The sequence below is a fragment of the Scomber japonicus genome, chromosome 10 (genome assembly GCF_027409825.1).
Source record: "Scomber japonicus isolate fScoJap1 chromosome 10, fScoJap1.pri, whole genome shotgun sequence".
Taxonomy (NCBI): domain Eukaryota; kingdom Metazoa; phylum Chordata; class Actinopteri; order Scombriformes; family Scombridae; genus Scomber; species Scomber japonicus.
Window position 1 is genome coordinate 15,110,432 of NC_070587.1, and position 20,650 is coordinate 15,131,081.

At 40.1% G+C, this 20,650-nt stretch overlaps 1 protein-coding gene across 4 annotated transcripts in view; it reads right to left on the reverse strand.

Annotated features, from left to right (window-relative positions):
• Positions 1 to 440: 440 nt before the first annotated feature.
• The window catches only part of LOC128365761 (focal adhesion kinase 1-like), a 40,030-nt gene continuing 19,820 nt past the window's right edge, over positions 441 to 20,650 (reverse strand). For 3 of the 4 annotated variants that reach the window (XM_053326329.1, XM_053326331.1, XM_053326332.1), the window contains 11 exons: positions 18,537 to 18,648; positions 13,631 to 13,708; positions 13,261 to 13,449; positions 12,484 to 12,609; positions 9,207 to 9,269; positions 7,133 to 7,172; positions 6,272 to 6,375; positions 4,572 to 4,727; positions 3,578 to 3,658; positions 3,394 to 3,479; positions 441 to 2,691 (listed from right to left, as the gene is read on the reverse strand). In XM_053326329.1, the coding sequence (XP_053182304.1) occupies positions 2,565 to 2,691; positions 3,394 to 3,479; positions 3,578 to 3,658; positions 4,572 to 4,727; positions 6,272 to 6,375; positions 7,133 to 7,172; positions 9,207 to 9,269; positions 12,484 to 12,609; positions 13,261 to 13,449; positions 13,631 to 13,708; positions 18,537 to 18,648 (1,162 nt within the window). In that variant the 3' untranslated portion in view covers positions 441 to 2,564. Of the gene's footprint in view, positions 2,692 to 3,393; positions 3,480 to 3,577; positions 3,659 to 4,571; positions 4,728 to 4,904; positions 5,961 to 6,271; positions 6,376 to 7,132; positions 7,173 to 9,206; positions 9,270 to 12,483; positions 12,610 to 13,260; positions 13,450 to 13,630; positions 13,709 to 18,536; positions 18,649 to 20,650 lie in introns of those variants that run through there. The other variant, XM_053326330.1, reaches the window with a different exon arrangement.

The following is a 20,650-nucleotide window of genomic DNA, read 5'->3' on the forward strand; positions in this document are numbered from 1 at the left end:
ACTGAATGTAGATTTTTTATTTCTTCTGAAAGCTTGAATGTTCTAACAGATTGTCCATACTCAGCATAAAAGTTTTTTTGAAGACTTAAACCTATCCTAGTATGTACAACAGTATGATTTGCCTAAATACATCATTACATTTGTCAATATGCTTTGAATTGTTTCCTTTCCAAATACAACATCAAGACTCTGAACTTAATCTATAGAACAAGGAAAAATGTCCATTTGTGTTGTGGATGTTTTTTTAACATTTAAAAAAAGATACAAGATGGATCGCAGCGCCAAAGTACATGAAATAAAACCTCTGTTAATAGTGAAGATATAAAACCTGAAAAGAAACAGTATCAAATAAATCTCTATCATGGAATAACAATGTGGACAGTCTGATTTCAGCATTATTTTATTTCATTGTTTTTTCCTCCTATTTAACAAGATGGCTGATTTAGCCCAGAAGACAAAATAAAAACCAGTGTTTACTAGTACGAGTTCTGTACAATTTACCAGTGATACACACCAGTATAGCTTACAATATACCAACATGAGCAGATTTACGCAACAACAAAGAGATAAAATAGATTGTTTTGTTTGTTTGTTTGTTTTTCTTTTACATTTTTATCCCTATAACACCCAAGGATTTGATAGTTTCATTGCTGGCTAAACACAGAAATCAAATCTGGGTAAAATAGGGTGAAACAAATCAGATTCTTTTTTTGGTGCTGTGCAAATATGCTCTTCACCATACCAGTATATCATGCTATACTGGTACAGTCACCAGTACATGTCATAGCAGTACGTCATACTCCATGTGGGTTCAGTATTAACAAAGACACAAGTGTTCTGCTGCAAGTTCAGTTCAGTGTTTTGTGTCTGCAAGACAAGACGAGTTCCAGTCATGTGGCTCCACATTTCATTTGTGTGTGTGATTGTTTCCCTGGGGACTGTCGTCAGGACTGAGACCAGGCGGGGGACATCTTGAAAGTGTTACACCTGACAGAAACTGGGACTCAAAGCACAAAAAGGTTCCAGTTGTGTGGTTGGTTTGTGTTCCCGGGAAATCACTTTGTGACACCAGTGGGTGAGGGGACAGTTAAAGACACCAGTTTCACACGAGGAACAAACTGGACGATACTGGGACTGTAGGCAGGAGGCGAGGAGAGAGACAGAGTGACATGATCCTGCCCAGGATGATAATGATGAAGATGTCCACTCCTCCTCTTCCTTTAAGATGAGCAGAAAGTATGCACCCATTTGGGACTGAGGACTGAACCCTCATGTGCCAACTTCTTTATTCTCTGCTCATCAGTGTCAATGCTGGGATTGAATATCTGCTTGTATTCCACGTCACAAACAGTTTTCAGTATAGAGGAAGAAGTCTATGACCTGCGACTGTTCAGAACAACACAAAAAAACAAACAAAAAACAAAACAAAACATGGAGCCAGCCGATAAAAAGAGTACACTAAGATAGAGTGCGAGTAGGGAGTTTCCTGTCTGTGGTGTTTAGCATGACACAGCTGGATTCTTCACATTTTTGGAGTCTTTAAAAACCTGCTCAGATCGGAGCTGAGGAAGACTGCAGGAAAAGAGGAGCAGTGAGAACGAAAGGAAAGCAAAGTGACAGCATAGAGAGAGGAGAAAAGGAGAGAGGAGAGGAGAGATATTCCACAGGTTTTAATCTGCTCTTCTCGTCTCTCCTTTCGTTTCCTCCTCTGCAATTTCTGAGTCTATAAATAAAACCTGGTGAAACGGAGGAAAGCCGGGAACGGATGGAAGAGAGAGATCGAGAGAGAGAGAGAGAGAGAGAGTGAAAGGAGGAGCAACGGAGGGTGAACAGAGGCTGCTTTTCCGAGACCAAACTGAGGTTGCCTTTATGGTAAATTTTCTCGAATCATCCGCCCACAACCATGAAAGCTGAAAGGTTTTATCTGCCCACTGATTTATGGCGATGTGGAGGTATTTCAACTCAGGAAGGAGTTTCACATCCAGGTGCCAAAACTCATGATGTCAACAAACCTACTGACTGCTGCCAGCTGTGACTGGCTGATGTTTAGTCCTCCCCCGTTGGACTATGCTCATATTGGTGCTGTTCAGGTTCTTACAGATACGTTGCAGGTCAAACTCAGTCAATCAGCTTCTGATGGCTTTTCTTTAAAGTTGTATTCCACTCAATTACAGGCCGATGTCAGTAAATTCAGAACCTAACCACTCATTATTATTTATATTCCAGTCCAGAGAGAGTGAAGCTGCCAAGTCCCTGATTCAGGAATAGTTTTTGCTCTGTTCTTGTACTAAGGAACAGTCACAGTGGTGGAGAGTTAAATCCCAAATGAACTGATTACCTCGGCGTACACAGGATTCAACAACTAATGATTCTTCACAGACTGTTGTCAAAATATCAGACACCACTGTTTTTTCCTTTCATGTAAAGCTGTCAGCTCCATCAACTCTCACGCATCAGGAGTAACGGCTGACGTCACTAATCCAGGAGTCTTTAGTTCTCCGCTGCTAACAGTAACCATATTGAGTCTGTCTGTCAAATAGCAGACCGGCTCAGCTGATGTGGGGCTAGTGTGGGCGGGAGTGGGCCATCATCTTGAGCCGAGATTGGTCGATGACATCCAGCAGATTCTTGGCATCGACGGCAAGTGCGTGAGCTGCTGTCAGCATCTGCTTCTTATAGTCCTGCTGAAGACTGCAGCACAAAATACACAGATTTTACTAATGAACGGAGGAATAGAACAACATTAAAGCAACTTAGTGACTTTAAATAATAGACAATAATAGTACTTCCAAATACCTACACTCAACAATGTACCACAATGAGTAAAATGAATGAATGTGTAGTTACTCGCTGCTGCTGCTGATCTGTTAAGCTTGGCTAATGCTACGTTTTCTGTCTAGACACAAGGTCAGAGCACCCATTCTTGATTAAAAACTCAGTCACGCCTGAACAGATTTTAAATGTAGTTATCTATTCTGACCATTAGGTGGCAGTAACAAACAGCCACAAACACACATTTATATTAAGTCTCCCTGACATGCAGGAGTCAGTTGCCAGAGACCTGGAACTCTGCCCTGTGCCCCCCTCGCTGGTGTGTTCAGAGTTAATTAATATTATCCAAATTACACCATATTTGACCCTGAAGTCTCTTGGGTCCCCTGCCATACCCCATACAGTGTGGAGTCGATTGGATGAATGGTTCAATAGAAATGGGACACTTATTAGTGTCTTGTAATGGAAAAATAATGTATCCTGATACCTCCGTCCAACCAATAACTAATAAAATACAAGACAGTATGTGTCTATTACATGCATCTTGTGTCATGACTTCAAGGATAAGTCAGTGAAATTTAACTACTTGTACTATATTGTGATGTTAGTATGTGTACCCACCTGGTCATCACATATTGTTGGGCTAACTTCATCTTTCCAATCAGCTCCGCCAGGTCAGAGTTCAAAAGCTTTTGTGCCATCTCAATCTGTAAAAAAAAAAGAGTACAAGTATGTACAAGTATGAGTAAAAACAATAAAACACACAAGATAGATTATAAACAGAGACTAATGATTGTGTTTTTACCTCTCTGTGAGTACTGGCTGGAAGTTGCGGTAGGGTCTCATCTACTGTGGCCAATAATGTCCTCAATGCCAGACCCACATCCTTAAAAGACACAAGCAATAATATTAAAAAATATATTTCAAGGCATTCCAAAAAATATTCTGTATGTAAACTTTAAAAAACGAATGAAAAAGTGATTAAGAAAACACCAGTAACCAGAATTCAGATATATTTCCTGTAAAACTGAACACGAAAAATAAAAAACTTTTTCAGCTTAAAGTCTGCGTAAAGTAAGAATAAATATATGTTCTGAGGTTGACATACCACAGAAAAGTGTGTTGTTAAACACCCTGCCAAATTTGAATGATTAAAATTGCCAAATATATGAAATTAGGCTTCAAAGTTATGTAAAAATCAGCCTCTTTCTCTGCTCCCAAACACTGTGGGCGTGCCCGCCAAGTTCGCTGAACCCCGCCCCCTACCAAGTGTCACTTGTCAATCTAAGTCACCACCTCTACCCGAAACATGGACGCTAGGTCTGAGAGCTTTCGGCGGCTAACTCAGCTGGTAGCTCGGTGACTAACTCGGCGGCTAGCTCGGTGGCTAACCCAGCTAACTGGCTAACTGTAGACTGTAGTAGTAGTAGTGTGTGCTGAATGTATTTATACCGCTACAAATCTAAATGGTTGAAATGCTTTTTACACATTTTTTAGAAATCCATTTATGACCTATTTAATGTGTTTAGAAGAAAAGACACTTCAATTACTAAATCACCAGTTTGCGGAGATTTGCGGAGTCTGAATAACAGTTGAATCATCAATCTTTCATCACAAACTCAATATAAGAATTCTGCCCTCTGAGAACAAATAATATATGAAATCATATAAAACTGTATGAACAGAAATACATTTGATGCTTTTAAACTCAAGGTTTGCAGAAAATTGAAAATCAATAATAAATGAAATAAGAACACTGACTGAGGACTGAGATAAATGTGCCTTTGTGTCTCAGTTACCTTGACCATGGGAACATATTCCTCTGGAGGAGCTGGTTGAATTTTGCTCGACATCTCGATCACAGCTTTGACCAACCCTGTCACATTCTCATACACCTTGTCGTTGGAGCGATCCAGATTGGCAGTGGGAGGTGGGCTTATCTCTTGGGGCTGCAGCTGAATGACGAGAGAAAGCAATGAGTGGCAGGTTTTACTGTGTGAAAAAAAACACCTACAGAACGACACTGAAAACAGGTTGATGAAGATGCAGATGAAAACAATTACCTTCCTACTAACACGACATCCTAACATTTATGAACACAGCTGCTTGTAAAAACTCAGCAAGAATCATGCTGGTGTTTAACTATGGATCACTTGTCATTCAGCACATCTGGAGGTGGTAGAAAGTGGGATTATTTCCACTTAAAGAATGACAAAGAGAAGTAGCTACTACAGAGCACAGTAACCTCTCAAAGAACAAACTGTGTGAATGAGGTGAATGAGTAAATTAATAAATTAGTGATAGATGAATCGGTATTTGAGGAAGTTATTTGGATCTCTGACATGCTTTGACTCTCGGTGGACAGATGTTTTTAAATGTAGTTATCTATTTTGACCACTAGATGTCAGCAGCAAACAGCCACAACCACATACTTGTATTATTCATTACAATTTAATTCAAAACCTATAAGGCATGACTCACGCCTTAAACATACTGATGTTGTGTTTCTCAACATTGTCATTTTTCTGTTCTATCAGCCTTTTCAACATCTTGTCTGAACACTACTGACTACTGTTGCACATTCAATCAAACACTGTTTAAGCTCTGAGGGATTGACCCTCATGCACATTATGGCTGGCTACCACTGCTTGAAAAGCTCATCTGAAGAAAAATAAATAAATATTTCACAAAACACACTTTTAAGCCTGTGGGCAGAATGTGGTTGACATGGAAAATACTAAACAAAGAAGCCAGACTGACAGCGAAATACCGTCACCTTCAGCGTACTTACTCCATCATCAGTTTATTAGTTCTTCACTCTAACATTGAAAACTGAATAATAATTGTGTAATTAGTTCAAAAAGTCTTCTACTGTCATTTATGTAAATTAATTTTGAAGGATTTTCAGTGTGATTGACGGTGTAATATTGTTAGTGTAAGAAAACAAAGAAAACCATTTTGCATGTTAGCTTTAGGAGGAAAAATAACACGACTGAATCAAGAGACCAGCCTGGTATTAATACGACAAAGAGAACCGCAGGGATGAAATATGTTGATGTGTTGTCACATTTGTTTAGATTGCTAAATTAAAGAAGGAAGAAGAGCGTAAAATGAATTGAAGTGTGATTAAGTGGGAGACAAGACGCACAGTAAACACACACAGACAGTGTGCTGCTTACCCGCCAAGGCTATGGGTCAACAGTAAGGCAGAGGAGGAAGAGGAGGGGAGGGAGAGAGGGAGCAGCCAAACAAAAAGAGGGGGGAAAAAAAGGGAAAATATTAATGCTTTAAGCATTCAAAAACATGCAATGTGTATATGTGTTAAATGTTGTAACCTCTGGATGTGTAAAGCTGTTCTTATGGCTGGCATTTGTTTCTATATATTAATAAGTATATGTTTTTATATCTGTATGTATATACTATATGTGAACAGTGGTTTTTTTTTTTGGGGGGGGGGGGGGGGGGTTGTGTGTCATTGTGTGTGTGAGAGCATATGTACCTTCACACCATCGTTGTAACTGTCCCCGGTGTTTAGACAGGCCAGACTACCCACTTGGCTCTGGGCCCCAGGTCGGGGGGGTTTCTTTGGGGGGGCTGCATGCTCTGCAGGACACAACATGTGAAAGTGAAAAATATTTCTACAGTTTCTTTTACAGTTGCTTACAAATCTACACACTGTGGTAGCTCACATCAGTATCAATGTGAGCATTGGCTTGCAAAAAAATGTCTTCAAATGTCTTGTTTCATCTGACCAACAGTCCAAAACTCAAAGATTTCATTGAAAATAATATAAAACAGAAGCTGGAAAGCAAATATTTGGCATTTTAGCATGATAAAACTGAAACAGTTATGGCCAACAGTTGCCAAAAAAATGACTGATATAAGAGACTAATTGTTTCAGCTCAACATCAGTTCAATCTATTCAATAATCATTGTGTGAGGAAAAATGATTGAGTACAGAGAACATGCAGAACCTGATGTAAACATGTCAGTCAAACTCTCCCCTCTGCAAAACTATTTTAAGCTAAGGCTCCAAACACACAATATATTGAGGCTGACATGCAGTCTGCATCCATATAAACAGAGGTTGGTTTGCTTGCTTGCAAGCCAACAGGCTGCAGAGTTCAGATCTGTCATATTGTGGCAACAGACTGCTAACTCTGCCACACACACTGACACTATCTGCTGTGCAACAGACAGAAACACTGGTGGAGGGAGAGTCAGTGACCGTATACAAAGAGTGAGCAGAGTTATGTCAGACACACATACGTTTAGAGATAAACAGACATAAAGAGAAAATAGGATGACACAGTAGTGGTTGTGTGACTTGTAATTTGAGGGTTACAAGCTTGTCTATTACCTGGTTTGCCAACGGGCTGGTATATGTGCTGGTTTCCTGTCTGTACAAACAAACACAACAGCAAAACATTAGGTTAGCAAGTGCTCACACATAATCAGAAGTTTGTCAGGAAATTAGAACTTTGCAGGAGAAAAATACCAGCTGCCTCTTAAAAAAAAAAAAAAAATGTAGGTAATCCAATTTAATTTTCTTGTCACACGGCACAGAGTCTCAATTTGTTCTTGTAAAAGCCGGCGAGTTCATAGTCGTCTCCAGGCAAGAGGCTGATTCTGCTTTCAGTGGTGTGTGGTCTAGCTCTGTGTTAACAACAATATTCTGTTTGGCTACGAACGGATAACAAAACGAAATGGCGTTTCCTTAGTTAGTGTTACCCTTTCAACACCGCAAAAAACCCTGCTGCATGCATTTATAATTTGATGGTTGTGACAATAAAATGATGCCACAAAACTCTCCAGTGGTTCCAGGCATGTTACATATTTACTGTGTTGCATTATCACTGAATCTAGGTTGCTTTCTCTGTGTGAGAAACAGTCTAGAAGGTTTAGAAAGCCTCAATGCCATCGGAGTGTTGCGGTCTGACAACCAACAATACCCAAAAATACTCTACAACAGCATATTACACACACACATAGACAGACACAGGCTCACACACAAACGAGGGAGATTTTCCCACCACAAACCACAGCCATTCAATGGGAGGAGGAGGAGGAGGAGGACAAGCAGCGAGATGAATTACAGAGACAGAAATATCTGTCTTGCCCATGGCAACTTCAGACTGCTACAACAACTTCTGTTGCAACAACATCAGCATAAAACTTGGTGGTCAGTTGTTGAGATTCCAACTCTGGGATTTAGTTTAGTTACAACGACATCATTTTGTTAAAGGATAACAACAACTTTGTAACAGAGAAGAATTCAAGATGAAGTTACCTTTCAACACTACCTGTGCCGAAAGATGTTCAAGTTTTTACATGCAGATTACGATCATTATGCTGAGTGAAAATGTGCATGTGTCACTGCGCAAATCATTTCACACTTACATCACAGCACTCAATTAAAATAAATGGCGTGTTAAGCTGCCTGGACTGAACGATCACACATGTGAAAGCCGAGAAAATGTGTCTCCTCTCACAAACACAGAAACTTATAGATGCACTAAGAGGGATGTGACTAGGGTTGCAACTAACAATTATTTTCATTATTGATTCATCTGGTACATTTTTTTTAAGCATTTCCATAAAATAGTAAAATGATAAATTGTCTCTTTAATAATCTATTTAGCTTGAAAAGAACTCAAACTATTAAGTCTTCAATTATTGACTAAGAAAACAGTTGCTACTTGTAGCAGCTTCACATGTAACACATTTAGTGCAGGTGCTGAATCTGTATCTTTAGGGAACAACTTTTATTGTATATAATAAGATAAATAATATCCCATTTAAGTGTATAAGTAACAAATAACTTGGTTTCACTGCAAGTCCACAACTTACTATGAGACTTAAAGATTTCTCCTCTGATGTGGCTTTTCACACTGAATGTTTAAAGTGTTTCTTGGTGTGTAATTACAGATGAACAGATCCGGGCAGAGCTTGCTAAACTACAGACTACCTTACTGTGGGCAACACTGGGAGTGAGAGTAGTAAACATGGCTGCTTTGTTTTCTTTTTCTATTAATAACCGTTGATGCTATGGGAATCCATTGACCCCTCATTGCTGACCCCCACTCCCAACGGGTCACTTCCTGTCCCTGGATCAAACCCCCTCAGCTCTAATCAAAACATACACACACTGTAGCCAATGGCAGCGAGTCCAACCAGAATGTGAACTTCCGTCAACGTTTTCTTTATCTGACATCCTCCTCTCTTGAAAATACAAACAGTTCAGAAAAACAACTTTCTTCGACTTCAAGATGCCTTTTCTGTGTGGGCGGGGGGGCGGGGGGGTGTCATTTCAGAGAGGGGCTATGAAGAGTACAGTTAGTTCTGCCTGGTCTGGTCTGAATGATACCTTAGAGTGACATTTAGATGGATGGAGACAGAATATAGGTGTCATAACAAAGAAAGGTGTAGCTTACTGGTGGCTGCAGTCCACTTTCCTCTCTGTCCAAACTCCCTCTAGAACTTCTGGTGTCTGGTTTCTAAATATACACACAAATAAAACTTTACATTAAAAAACAGTATCTTCAGGTAACAACATTCAAAAAGTCATCCAGCACTGGTTACAATTAAATATTCACTGATACAAAATCAAAGTTCTATATTTACATACTGGTTGGGACTTATCTCCCACCCAAACCCCCCCCCCCCCCCCAGTAAGTCACATTGCTTTTCTGTTTGTGACTTCACAAAGGACTTGTGGTGCTGGATTTTGATTCCTGGAAAATGCTCTGAGACAAATATCCTTTTAAGGCAAACTATCAGCTCAATATCCCACACTGTGTTGCCAGACTGTTGCATACTCACCAATTTAAAACGACTTAAACAATCTTTTGTTATCAGCAATACATGACAATAAGTACCCTTTTATTAGTAAATGAGTTACAGTTTACAATGTGATCTGGCTGTTACTCACTCACTCTAAAAAGTTAAATCCAAAGACTTAATGATTGAGAGAATGAAAAAAATGTGTGATTCAATCACAGCAGAAAAGCTCACAGAAAGAAACATCACAGTATATTATCCAAACATGGTTTTCCTGCGCGAGACTTCCAATAAAAACAAGAACATGCTGTTATAACAAAACACACTTTTTATAGCATCAGCACAACCCCCACATTCGAAAGTCCCCTAAAAACAAATAATAAAACAAAACATCACATCTACCCCACAATCATGCTTCCAACAGCCCCTCTTGCCTACCAGTTTTCCAAGACAGGACTTGAAGACCAGCATTGCCATTGAGTTCATCTAAGTTGCCTGATGAACTGAGTTGTTTGAGTTGTTGTGTCTGTGTCGTTATCTGGTTCTGATCTTACTGTATCTCTCACTACAGCTCCGTCTGCCTCTGTGACTATTTCTTCCTGTCGGTCTGCCTAGCCTGTATCCTTGTCTGTGACAGCAGTCTCATCAAGAAAAAGAATTCAGATTCAACTCCAGTTTCCTGCCTCCAGCACACTTATATCTGACTCTGACGCACGGAGAGAGGGAAGGAGAGGAGGAGGAGAGGGGGGTGATGGAGTAGTCAGTGTGCGAGCATGTCTACCCTTCTTTCCCAAACCCTTCTTCTTTACTCCGCCTCTCTCTCTCTTTTTCTCTCTCTCTCTCGCCCCTCCCTGAAGTGACAGTGTTATAAAAACCAGCTAACCTACAAAACACACATTTATATGTATGTGCCCCCCTCCCCTCCTTAAACACACACGCCTCCCCAGCTTTTCAGTAATCTTGTGTGTTGTTAGTTAGTGGTTGTGGCTCAAAGACAGACTGTTGACTGGGTTGTCAGATTCTCTAAGCCTATCATTAGCCTGGAATTCACACAGGCCACACCTGCGTACTCTCGCTCACACACACACACACACACACACACACACACACACACACACACACACACACACACACACACACACACACACACACACACACACACACACACACACACACACACACACACACACACACACACACACACACAATAAGTAAAAACCCCAGACAGCTCCTTCAATCAGTGTTCACACAAATATGCATCCTACATTAAATGTTCCTCCCTCCTCTCGTTTCTTAAATCAGGGCAATTCAACCATATTGTTCAGGGGGCCACACTGTCAGAAAGCTAAGGGCTCGGGGGCCAGACAATTCCTTGAGCTATTATTCTCATTGTGTATGTATACCTGACCTGTTAGAGTTTGGACATTTTGCTGGTGAACATCCAAACCAGACGGATAATCTGCATCAAAACTGGCATGTTTTGTTTTGAGGTGGCTCCGCAGATTTTATTCCAGATCTACACTCACTGCGGAGCAAACATACTGGCTTGCTCTCAGTCCAGTCGCTTTTGCATTGACAATTTTCGGCATCACCTTAGTTAGCTAGTTAGGAGCGCTTCTTTCTTTTCTTTGTGTTTGCATACCGCCATCTACTGTAACAGAGTGTATACAAGATCTGGTTTACATTACACAGAAGGACAGGATTTATTGTGGCAAAAATGTCCGTTATGCACGTCATTTTTTTCTTTTCTTTTTTTCTTTTGCAAACATAAATAATTTTGATATTGATGTTTGTAATTCTCAATATAAAAAAATGAAGCTCAAGATGTAGAAAATAATTTTTTTTTGTGGAAGAAACTCATGTTTTTCTCCCTAAAGATCAATGACTATAAAGTTGGCCACACAAATGCATTTACTTCTGTATGAGTGATACAGATGTATACATCGCAACACATGTTGGCATTATATGTAATGTTAATCTCTTGAAAATCACTTATCTTACTGTGTATATAAAGTCGATGTCCTTGCAGTGCAACCAAATGCAATTTATCTCTGGTTACAAATTACTCAGTTGCTAAGCCAACAGGAATTTAATACCCCAATTCAGAGGAATTTCAGCTTGTGAAAGCAGAAAGAAACTATTTCAAGTACTTTGTGTAACAATTTGTTAAGTGTCGCTGTTGAAAGTCTTCTTATTTGATCCAAGAAAATCTTTCTTTTACTTTTACTCATCCTTGACGGTCAGTGTAGGGTCAACTTGACATTGACCATCAAAAGGTTTAGGACTGAACTTTCAAATTTTAAATTTGCTTCACATTGCACCTCCATGAACTAACCGTGACTTGAGTGACTGAGGTGATTTTACATTTACCTTACATATCTCATTATTTTTTCCATTCATTAAATATCTATGCATGTTGATTCCTGATAAGGGTTTCATAAATATCCATTGATACATTTACAAAAACATGCCATCATGCATCATGGAATCGGAAAAAAAAAATCAACACAACTGACAAGTCAAAGATGGTATGTAAGCAACACAACTTTTCCTTGCATGTAACAACAACACATTGCACCATGCACAACAAGATCACACACAAAAAAGCTGTTTGTCCATGTTCTACGTTTCTACTATGAACTATACCTGGTTTTACACACACTGTTGACTGAACTTCTGGCTCATTTGAAGATGAAAATTGTCTTAAATTTAATTTGAAGTGATAAAAAATACAAATGGTTGTATTTAACTTGTCCTGCTTCTGCAATACAAAATTCAGATGCAATATCAAGCTGCTAATAGGTATAGTGTATTAGACAAGTATAGTTTGTCAAAACTAACTGTAGTTAAATGTTCTGTTAAGTTTATTACTGGGTATGTATTAACTTTGTGTGAGTGTCTTTTCCTATGTGTGTGCTGTGTGTGTGTTACCAGCAGCCTTTCCTCCTGCTCCAGCCACCTCTGATCCTCCTCCATCTGCTGTTGTTGTATCATCAGCTGATCCTCCATGAACAGGCACTGCTGGTCTACACACTGCTGCATGTCTACTGCCCTGTCCTACACACACGCATACACAAAAACACAAACAGAAATACGAACAAACGTGCAACAAAAGACGAGCCATAGCAACAAGCATGCACACCGACACAGGACCACACACACAGACACAGACGCATATGGATGAGAAGAAGAGAAACATGCACACACACACACCGGCACAGAGGACATGGAGACAGACAGACACATACACCAAACTGATGAGTAGCTGAGAGGTGGTGGACACAAACTGAAAATAACGGGTGGTGATGGACTGTTGAGGTGTACCACAAATTGAAGCTTTAACAGCTAAGATCAAAAAGTTAACTTTAAAATATAAACACAATTGTGGACTAGACTTGTTATGCAGAAAGTAGTTTTTTTGTTCCTTGTAACTTCTGTTTCCAATACTTAAATTGTACTGTTTAGGTTGCCAGGCAACAAATGCAATTTTAACAGATTTTAAAATGATTGAAGATATTTTCAATGATTTTAAATAGCTAAGAGTGTGATTGGATGTGAGCTAGATGTGGACTGGCCATAACAAAACAAGATCATTCTGAATGTGTTTCAGTTGACAATCCTATCATAACTTACCTGTGCATGTTTGTGTGTGTTTGTGTGTGTTTGTGTGTATGGGGGGGGGGGGGGGGGATGAAATTGGTCTCCTACCTCCATTGCTGAGCCCCACAGTGCCATGTCCTGTCCGTGTGGTTGGGGAAGGTGCTGTACATGCGAGTGTGTGTGGACGTGGTGGCGGGGGTGTGTGTGGGCGTGGTGTGTGTCCAGCATTGCCGCCGGCGGGGGGTACAGGGCACTAGGCACCGAGGGGAGTGTGTGAGGGCCAGGATATCCAGCAATCTGATGCAGAGAGTGACAAAGGACAGATGGGAAAAAAATAACACATCATTAGATTGTTATTCTTGTTTTGATAACTGCAACACTAACTGTTTCAGCCTGACAATTACATATACATTTGTAGTAGATTATATCAGAATTTAGCAGAAGAGAACATTACCATCTGTGAAAGTTGTTTACATACCTGGTAGTGTCCAGGATGTTGGGGGCTGGGGTAAAATCCTTCACTGGAGCGAGGACTTGGATAGCCTGGTCTACTAGGCTACAGACAGAGAGAGAAAGAGACAGAGAGGGAATAAAAAGAGAATGACGATGGGCAGAGAAGAGAAGACCGAAAAAGACAACAATAAAGTTACAACACTTCTTCATCTTTTTCCCAAACGAAATGTTACGAGGACAGGACACTGGGTCATTCAGACAGACAATCAACACACAAACCTCAAGGAGCTGTTTGTGTGGCTGTGTTAGCCGTCAATCAAAACAGGGAACACCCACTGGGCTGCAAGTCCAGCAAGCTGTTAGTTGAACTGGCGCTAATTAGTATCCCTATGTTACTGACATTGATATCCATGGATAATAAAACAACTGGTTAGATCATGTGATGCGGGAGTATAAACACGGTTATGGTTGCACGTTCACCAAGCACTCTTTCAAGCATTGGCCTTTTCGTATTAAATAAAAAAAGGAGACACTGCTGCCAACCAGGCTAAAAGAAGTGTAAAATATTTCCAATCATCAAGACAAAATGATGGTTTTAATACTGTGTAATGCAAGTTTCTGCTGAATGCTGCTGGCTAAAGGTAAAGAAGGGTAATCCTGATACTTGATTCTATTACTTGTTATTCTTTTCTATTCATTTGCTGAGGACCTGTAGTTAAAAACAGATGTACTTGGTGAACCCACAGCCTATAGTTTCTTCTGTTTGTTTCTGGTGATTTGTTGAGATGAAGCTGTTGAAATTTAATGAACTGTTTCCCCTCGGACACAGAGCTAATTTCCATCACAACGGCATTGTACTATCTACCTTCCACAGTCCCTCATAGTAGCTTTCTCTGGACCACACCTCCGACAGCAAGACGGACACAAAGGAACACAGGGAGGGAAATGGATGGCAAAGTATGAGGGGAGACAAGGAAGATGAAAAGGAAGACAGGACAAAGAGAAGCAGACAAGACAAAGAAACTGAGGATGAGACAAAAAGGTGCTTCAAACTCTCAGAGAGACAGAGAGGGAAATGTACAGCGTGTTTGTGAACATGTCACACAGGGAACAACCCGCGGTTCCCACACAAGAACAAAATTATATCTTATAAGTTTAAATCTGCCCCAAACACATTCACAGCCCTGTGCTGGGGAGGTTTCCCTGGGAATACCCATGTTAAAAATACAAAGATAAACACAGGGACAAGAGACAGACAGACTGGAGGGAGAGGTTAATAAGACACCACTCTCACACCAGGATAACTACTAATGACCAAATAAATACATGAATAGCATTTACTCACACAAAGCACCCAGCTTCTGTTTCAGTGCTTTTTGGGTCGTAAGAGACACTTTTTTCAAACATGAAGCTTGATAAACCTTCCAAAAATAAATCCATTGTTGCAATTTACCTTGATGTATTGAACAGTATTTTTTCCAATTTGAACAGATTGTGTAATTTAACAACACAATATCAGGGCACCACATGTTGGACACACTGTAATTGTTTTCTTTTCTTCTTTTTTTAATAAACCTGTCTGTGAGAGACACATACAGTATTCCTGTCCTTTGCATATAGCCTCATGGTATAACTCCATGAAACATTTTAGGAATGCTAAGTAGCACACTGTTCCCAGCATTGAAAGTCGTAATTCATAGTGTAAAAAGGGGGCATGAGGGCGTAAGAGTGCTGCTACATCCCCGCAGGGAAGATTGAACTTTCATCCCAAAAAATGGGACCCCCTACCAAAACAAGCTCACATGTAGCACAACTGGACAGCAATCAGCGGCTAAGTCAAGGTGACAGAGAGCCAGGAGTTCAGTGCAAATAGGCTTAGTAGAGGGAGACCTTTTAGCTAGCTTGTTATGTATTTATAGAAACTGCCTCAATCCTTGGCTTCACACGTTCCATTGAGCTTCAGCAGTGAATACGCAATAAGTCAATGTGATACAGAGTATATTACAGTATCTATTGAAGTCAGCCTCACAGCATTACATTTAACTACATTGTATTTATATTATATATTTTTCCTATAACGTTACAGCAGTTAGTCAGAGCTCTTTGCGCTTGGGCAGAGATAACTAGAAGTGGCGAGTGGAAAACTTGTCTGGACTCTAGTTTCCACCTAGTGTAAAAAAATGTTAACATCTGTTTTGAGCTCATTTCACTCATTTAAATTACAGCGATGTTTAAAAGTTGACCACAAAATTCTTTCCTAAATTCTGTGAATATTTGCTTTTTCAGGCTTATCCATTAAGTATAAGTTCCATGTGTGTTAGATGAGTCAGACTGTTAGCTCAGTGGAATGAGGATTTTGCACAGGCATCCTGAACAAGCTAGAAATAGGGTGCAATAATCCGAGAACACATCAACACAATACCTGACACAGACAATTCAGACAAGAACAACTACATCTAATCACAACAGAGGACAAATATAAATAGAGCATGCTACCAGGATAAGCAAAAACATGCTGATTGCAAAGGCACTGGTGTTGACAAGCACTATATCAAAGTCACTCCAATCAGGTATTATTAATGATTCAATTTTTGGATTAGGTTTAGTCATAGATGCTGAATATTAAAATAATAATTAAAAAATGTAGCAACATTGTTTTTTTGAGCCTGTAACAAGTCATAAGTTCCATCCATAAAATAAATGTGAAGGTCTTCCCTTTTTAAAAATGGGAGTTTTTGGTAAAATTAGACCAATATATCTCCTCAACGGAACCACAACAACAGATGCTTGTTTTGGATCCTTTTCAAGTAGCTGAGAAAACACAGTGCTAACTATAACTCTGGTGACTAAAGCCATGGTTGCGAATGTAGACTGGCCACTTGTGAAATGAGCATCAAGCATAAGTCAAACTATGGGGCAATGTAAGGAAAAGCTTTAGGTATGAATGCTCAGGTACATTTTTATGAGGTTTCAAAATGCATTTTGGGAGATATATGAACTCTGTAGGGATGGTAAAAATATGCAAAGCAGGTTGATGCTAAGTGGGTAAAACAACAAGTAAATACATTACTACACTTTGCATTGGACACAGATTTGCTGTCCCCTCTCATAGACAAAAGGAAACAGCATTTTTAGTAAATAAATTTGGAATTTTCCTTTAAATCAAACTGAAAACTGATCAAAGGCTCTTCTGTAGTGAATGGTGCAACATTTTTATCATCCAGATCTGTGAGTTTGTTAAGTACTTATGTGATGATACACCACCTGCCTTCAATGGCCTGCACAAGGAGGGTTGTTCAGAGGAGAGGATTGGTAAAGGCATGTGGGTAGTAACAGGGAGGCTGGGCCTGCGAGTGGATGGATGGGGGTTATTGGCGGACAGAGTAAAAGCAGAGGGTACTGGGAGAACGAGGGGGGCCATTGGGGGTCTCCCAAATTGGGGCTGGAGGTCAGAGTCAGGTTGAGGTGGGGTAGTGGGATTAGTTTGGCAGCCATGGTGAAAGCTAGACAGCAGCAGGGTTTGAAGATGAGAATTTGACAGTAGCTGGATTTTGTGGGGGTCCTGGAGACAAGTGTTTGACATGTCGTAGGGCACAGCATTAAGGTTAGGACTAGACTGGGAAACGATTGGAGGGAAATGCCTGTAGGAGCAGGAGCTGTTTGGCTTTGGCTGGGATGAACAGGGCAGGTGGCTGTTAGTAGGTGGATTTGTCTTGTAGGGGCAGCTGCCATTGGGAAGGCTGTCTGAATTTGTAAAAGGTGGAGAACAAAAGTCAGCATGAGACTGTGGAGGCAATTCAGGGTTTAACTTGGTGCGGTGCGGAGAGAAAGAGCGATCGCAGTAAGAGGTGTTTTGAAGAGGAGGTGACTGAAGCTGAGGATTTGGAGAAGAGTGATGGGAAAATATCAGAGATGATGAGGTGGGAGTGGGCAGGCGAGAGGAGGAGCAGGGAGATGAAGGATGAGGGTTTCCGAGGCAGAGGGAAAGCTGAGAGGCAAAGCGCTGGTTTTGATGGTAATGGTGGTGAGGAGAAGGAGCAGACAGACAATCCAGACTGTAGGTTGGCTGCAGGGAGGGACGACGGCTGGGCTGCAAACACAATAGAGAGACAAAAGTGGAGGAGGGAAATAAAAAGGAAGACAGAGGTGTAGTAGACAAGGGAAAGAGACAGGAATGTGCACCAGTGAAACGAAAGCCATACAGTTGCTGTGGGTAGTAGCTTCCTATAAAAAAAAATCATTTAATTCATGTGAATGATGTGACAGGAAAGTTTTTGGTGAGGACAACTGCATCACTGAAAGCTTAAAAAAAAAAACTCTCAAGACATATGGCTTCACTTGTAACTAAAAGAAGCAGCTAACAGATGCTAACAGCAGGGGCATGAGGGGAGTGGGGAGGATGAATTAGCCAGCAGCTGGGGCAACAAGCTGTGAGGTTGGATGGTTCTGGTGGAGGTGGAGGTGGGGGTGGGAGTTTAGTGGACTCACAAAACCTTGTTAACTCATTGAAATGGAGCAGTTTAGTAAAAATGTTCTCATCAGTTTGTGTGGAGGAGCCTGATAGTGGTCAGGAGTTTAATGAATTCATGTTACTGAGAGTCAGTAAGTTCCCATTGTTTTTTTTCTCTTTTATAACCTGTAATATAAACCTCATCCTGCTCCCTGTGGGGTGATGATACAGTAAAAAAAACCCACATGGTGACTCACTTCTGCAGAAATCCTGCTACAAAAAAAGTCATCTGGTGAAATTTGAGGACAATTAGATTAAGTTACTATATAATTATTTTGTTCTTCAACTTCAATTCAATGTCTCACAGTGAATAGTGGTGTGAATGTCAGTAACTCCATTTGTCTAAGCATATTAGATCACTGTCATCATATAATTAACTAAAGAGTGCACACCAACACACTGTGGTGTATTAGTGTCTTACTTTTGGTGGTGCTTCATCAGACCCTCCCGAGTCCCACGAAACAGTGACCTGCCTCCTCATCTCCATCCTGTTCCTCTCTTTCTGCTGGAGCTTCTCCTCCTCTAATATAGTGCTGGAAACAAGGAAGGGGAAAAAAAGATAATGTCAAAAATGTTTCTGTCGTTTCCACTGACAGGTTAGGGTTATGTCATATCCCCATATAGGTAATTTTACATCCTGATAACAATACATACATATCATGCTGTATAGATACAGCATGATATATCGACAATTTCACGGTTTCCTGTAAATTTAATGAATCAATATTGTCATAAAATAATCAACAAAATAAGCAATAGTGCATAATATGAAACAATAGACTCACACAGTCACACAGTATATATCATCATATTGCAGGCCAGGTACAAGAAGTGAAAGAGAAGTGAAATGAACCAACTGAGTAAGATTGATGTTCTAGCTTTTTGGAAACAATCTAGATATATCTGATATAAACTATCAGTTTTCTAACATATAAAACAGTATAATACCATTTCCATTCTGTCACCATTCTGTTCTTCACCACCACCTGGGCTGCCTTGATATAGAAAATATAACATGCATGGTTTTCCTTTGAGTACGTTAAACCAACTTGACCACCTCATGTATACACAGATAAACAAACATATAGTCCCACTACAGTGCAGGTTTATACCCATAACAGTTCTAAAAAGCAAACTGCCTGCCCAAGTTCTACATTTTAAAAGAAATGTGAAGACAACCCCATAATGCCCGCACAATCTCATTCAAACAGAGCATTCCTCACACACTGTAAGTACAGAGCACCCAAACACAACAGTCAAAAACAATTAAAGCCAAAAATCTTACTGCTCAGTCTCTTACAAACACAACAGTCTATCAAAAAGTTAACCACATTTTCCCTGCAGTAATCATAAGATGTTCAGCAGGAGCCACTGTTTTAGTTTTAATATCTGTATAAAAAAAGACAATATTTAGTCATACTAATGTTACACCTCTCTGTATATTCCCAATAACTACTAATACCACTCTAATCTCTGCTGTGACATCAGAAAAATATTTTCCAGCAAGTAAAGCAATAAATCTCTGGGAAATATTGCTTGAGAACAGATTGAATCATTTTGAGGTTTAGCAAGCTTCCACGCCTCTAACTCAGCATTTTTAAGTCTAATGTAGCCAATAGGAACACACTGAATTTACTCGTTAAAATGACTATTACTGACCTGTTCCCTGGGGAAAATGCTGCTAAAGTAAACCCAGATTCCCAGAGGAACGAGCTGCTGCTGCTGGTTCCACAAAACAGAAAACAGAGTGGTCGAACAATCCAGCACGCACACTCCTCCTACCCTCCTTTGCTCAACAAGGGTAAGTGCTATTTCTAGTAACATCATTACCCTCCTGTTCTGTTGTCTCCTGCCGAGTGTATGTGTGTCCTTGCACCTGTCCAAGTCAGTCTCCTGTCAGGTCTCGTCCCTCTTTTCCATCACAACACACATTTACACATTTGTACAACAATGTCAGTGGGTGCTGAAATACCTAATAATAGCAGACTAATAGTAAAATCAGTCCGTTTCTACACTACTCACCCTAATAGTGGATTTAAAAAAGGAGGGAAATAAAGATTATATTGTGATGGATAGCTTAGTTTAGGTAAAAAATTAAGATATGCAAAAATCTTTTATCAATAATAACAAAATTAAATAACAAAACTAACCATATTACTTCTTGAGAAAGCACTTTTCCTCCATAAGTGATATCTAAACAGCATAGCTACATTCTAACTTTGTGTCCTTAACCTTTTCATTTAAAGCCCATTTAACAAGGCAGATCATTATTTTTAATCAATTAATCCAAATGAATCCAGCCATTACTATACTGTGCCTCATAGTTTAACAGTAAATGACATCATCTGTGTGATGACGACAACCCCAGCACCTGGCAACATCAACAATGATCGTCTCCTCCCCCGCTCCTCCACACCACCACCTGGAATAACAAGGCCTACTTAGTATATTTACTCAGGCTAGACTGACTGCACAATCCTGGACTTTTTTAGCAACGCCCTGATTTAGTCTTATGTAGTTCTCACCTGAGAGCTG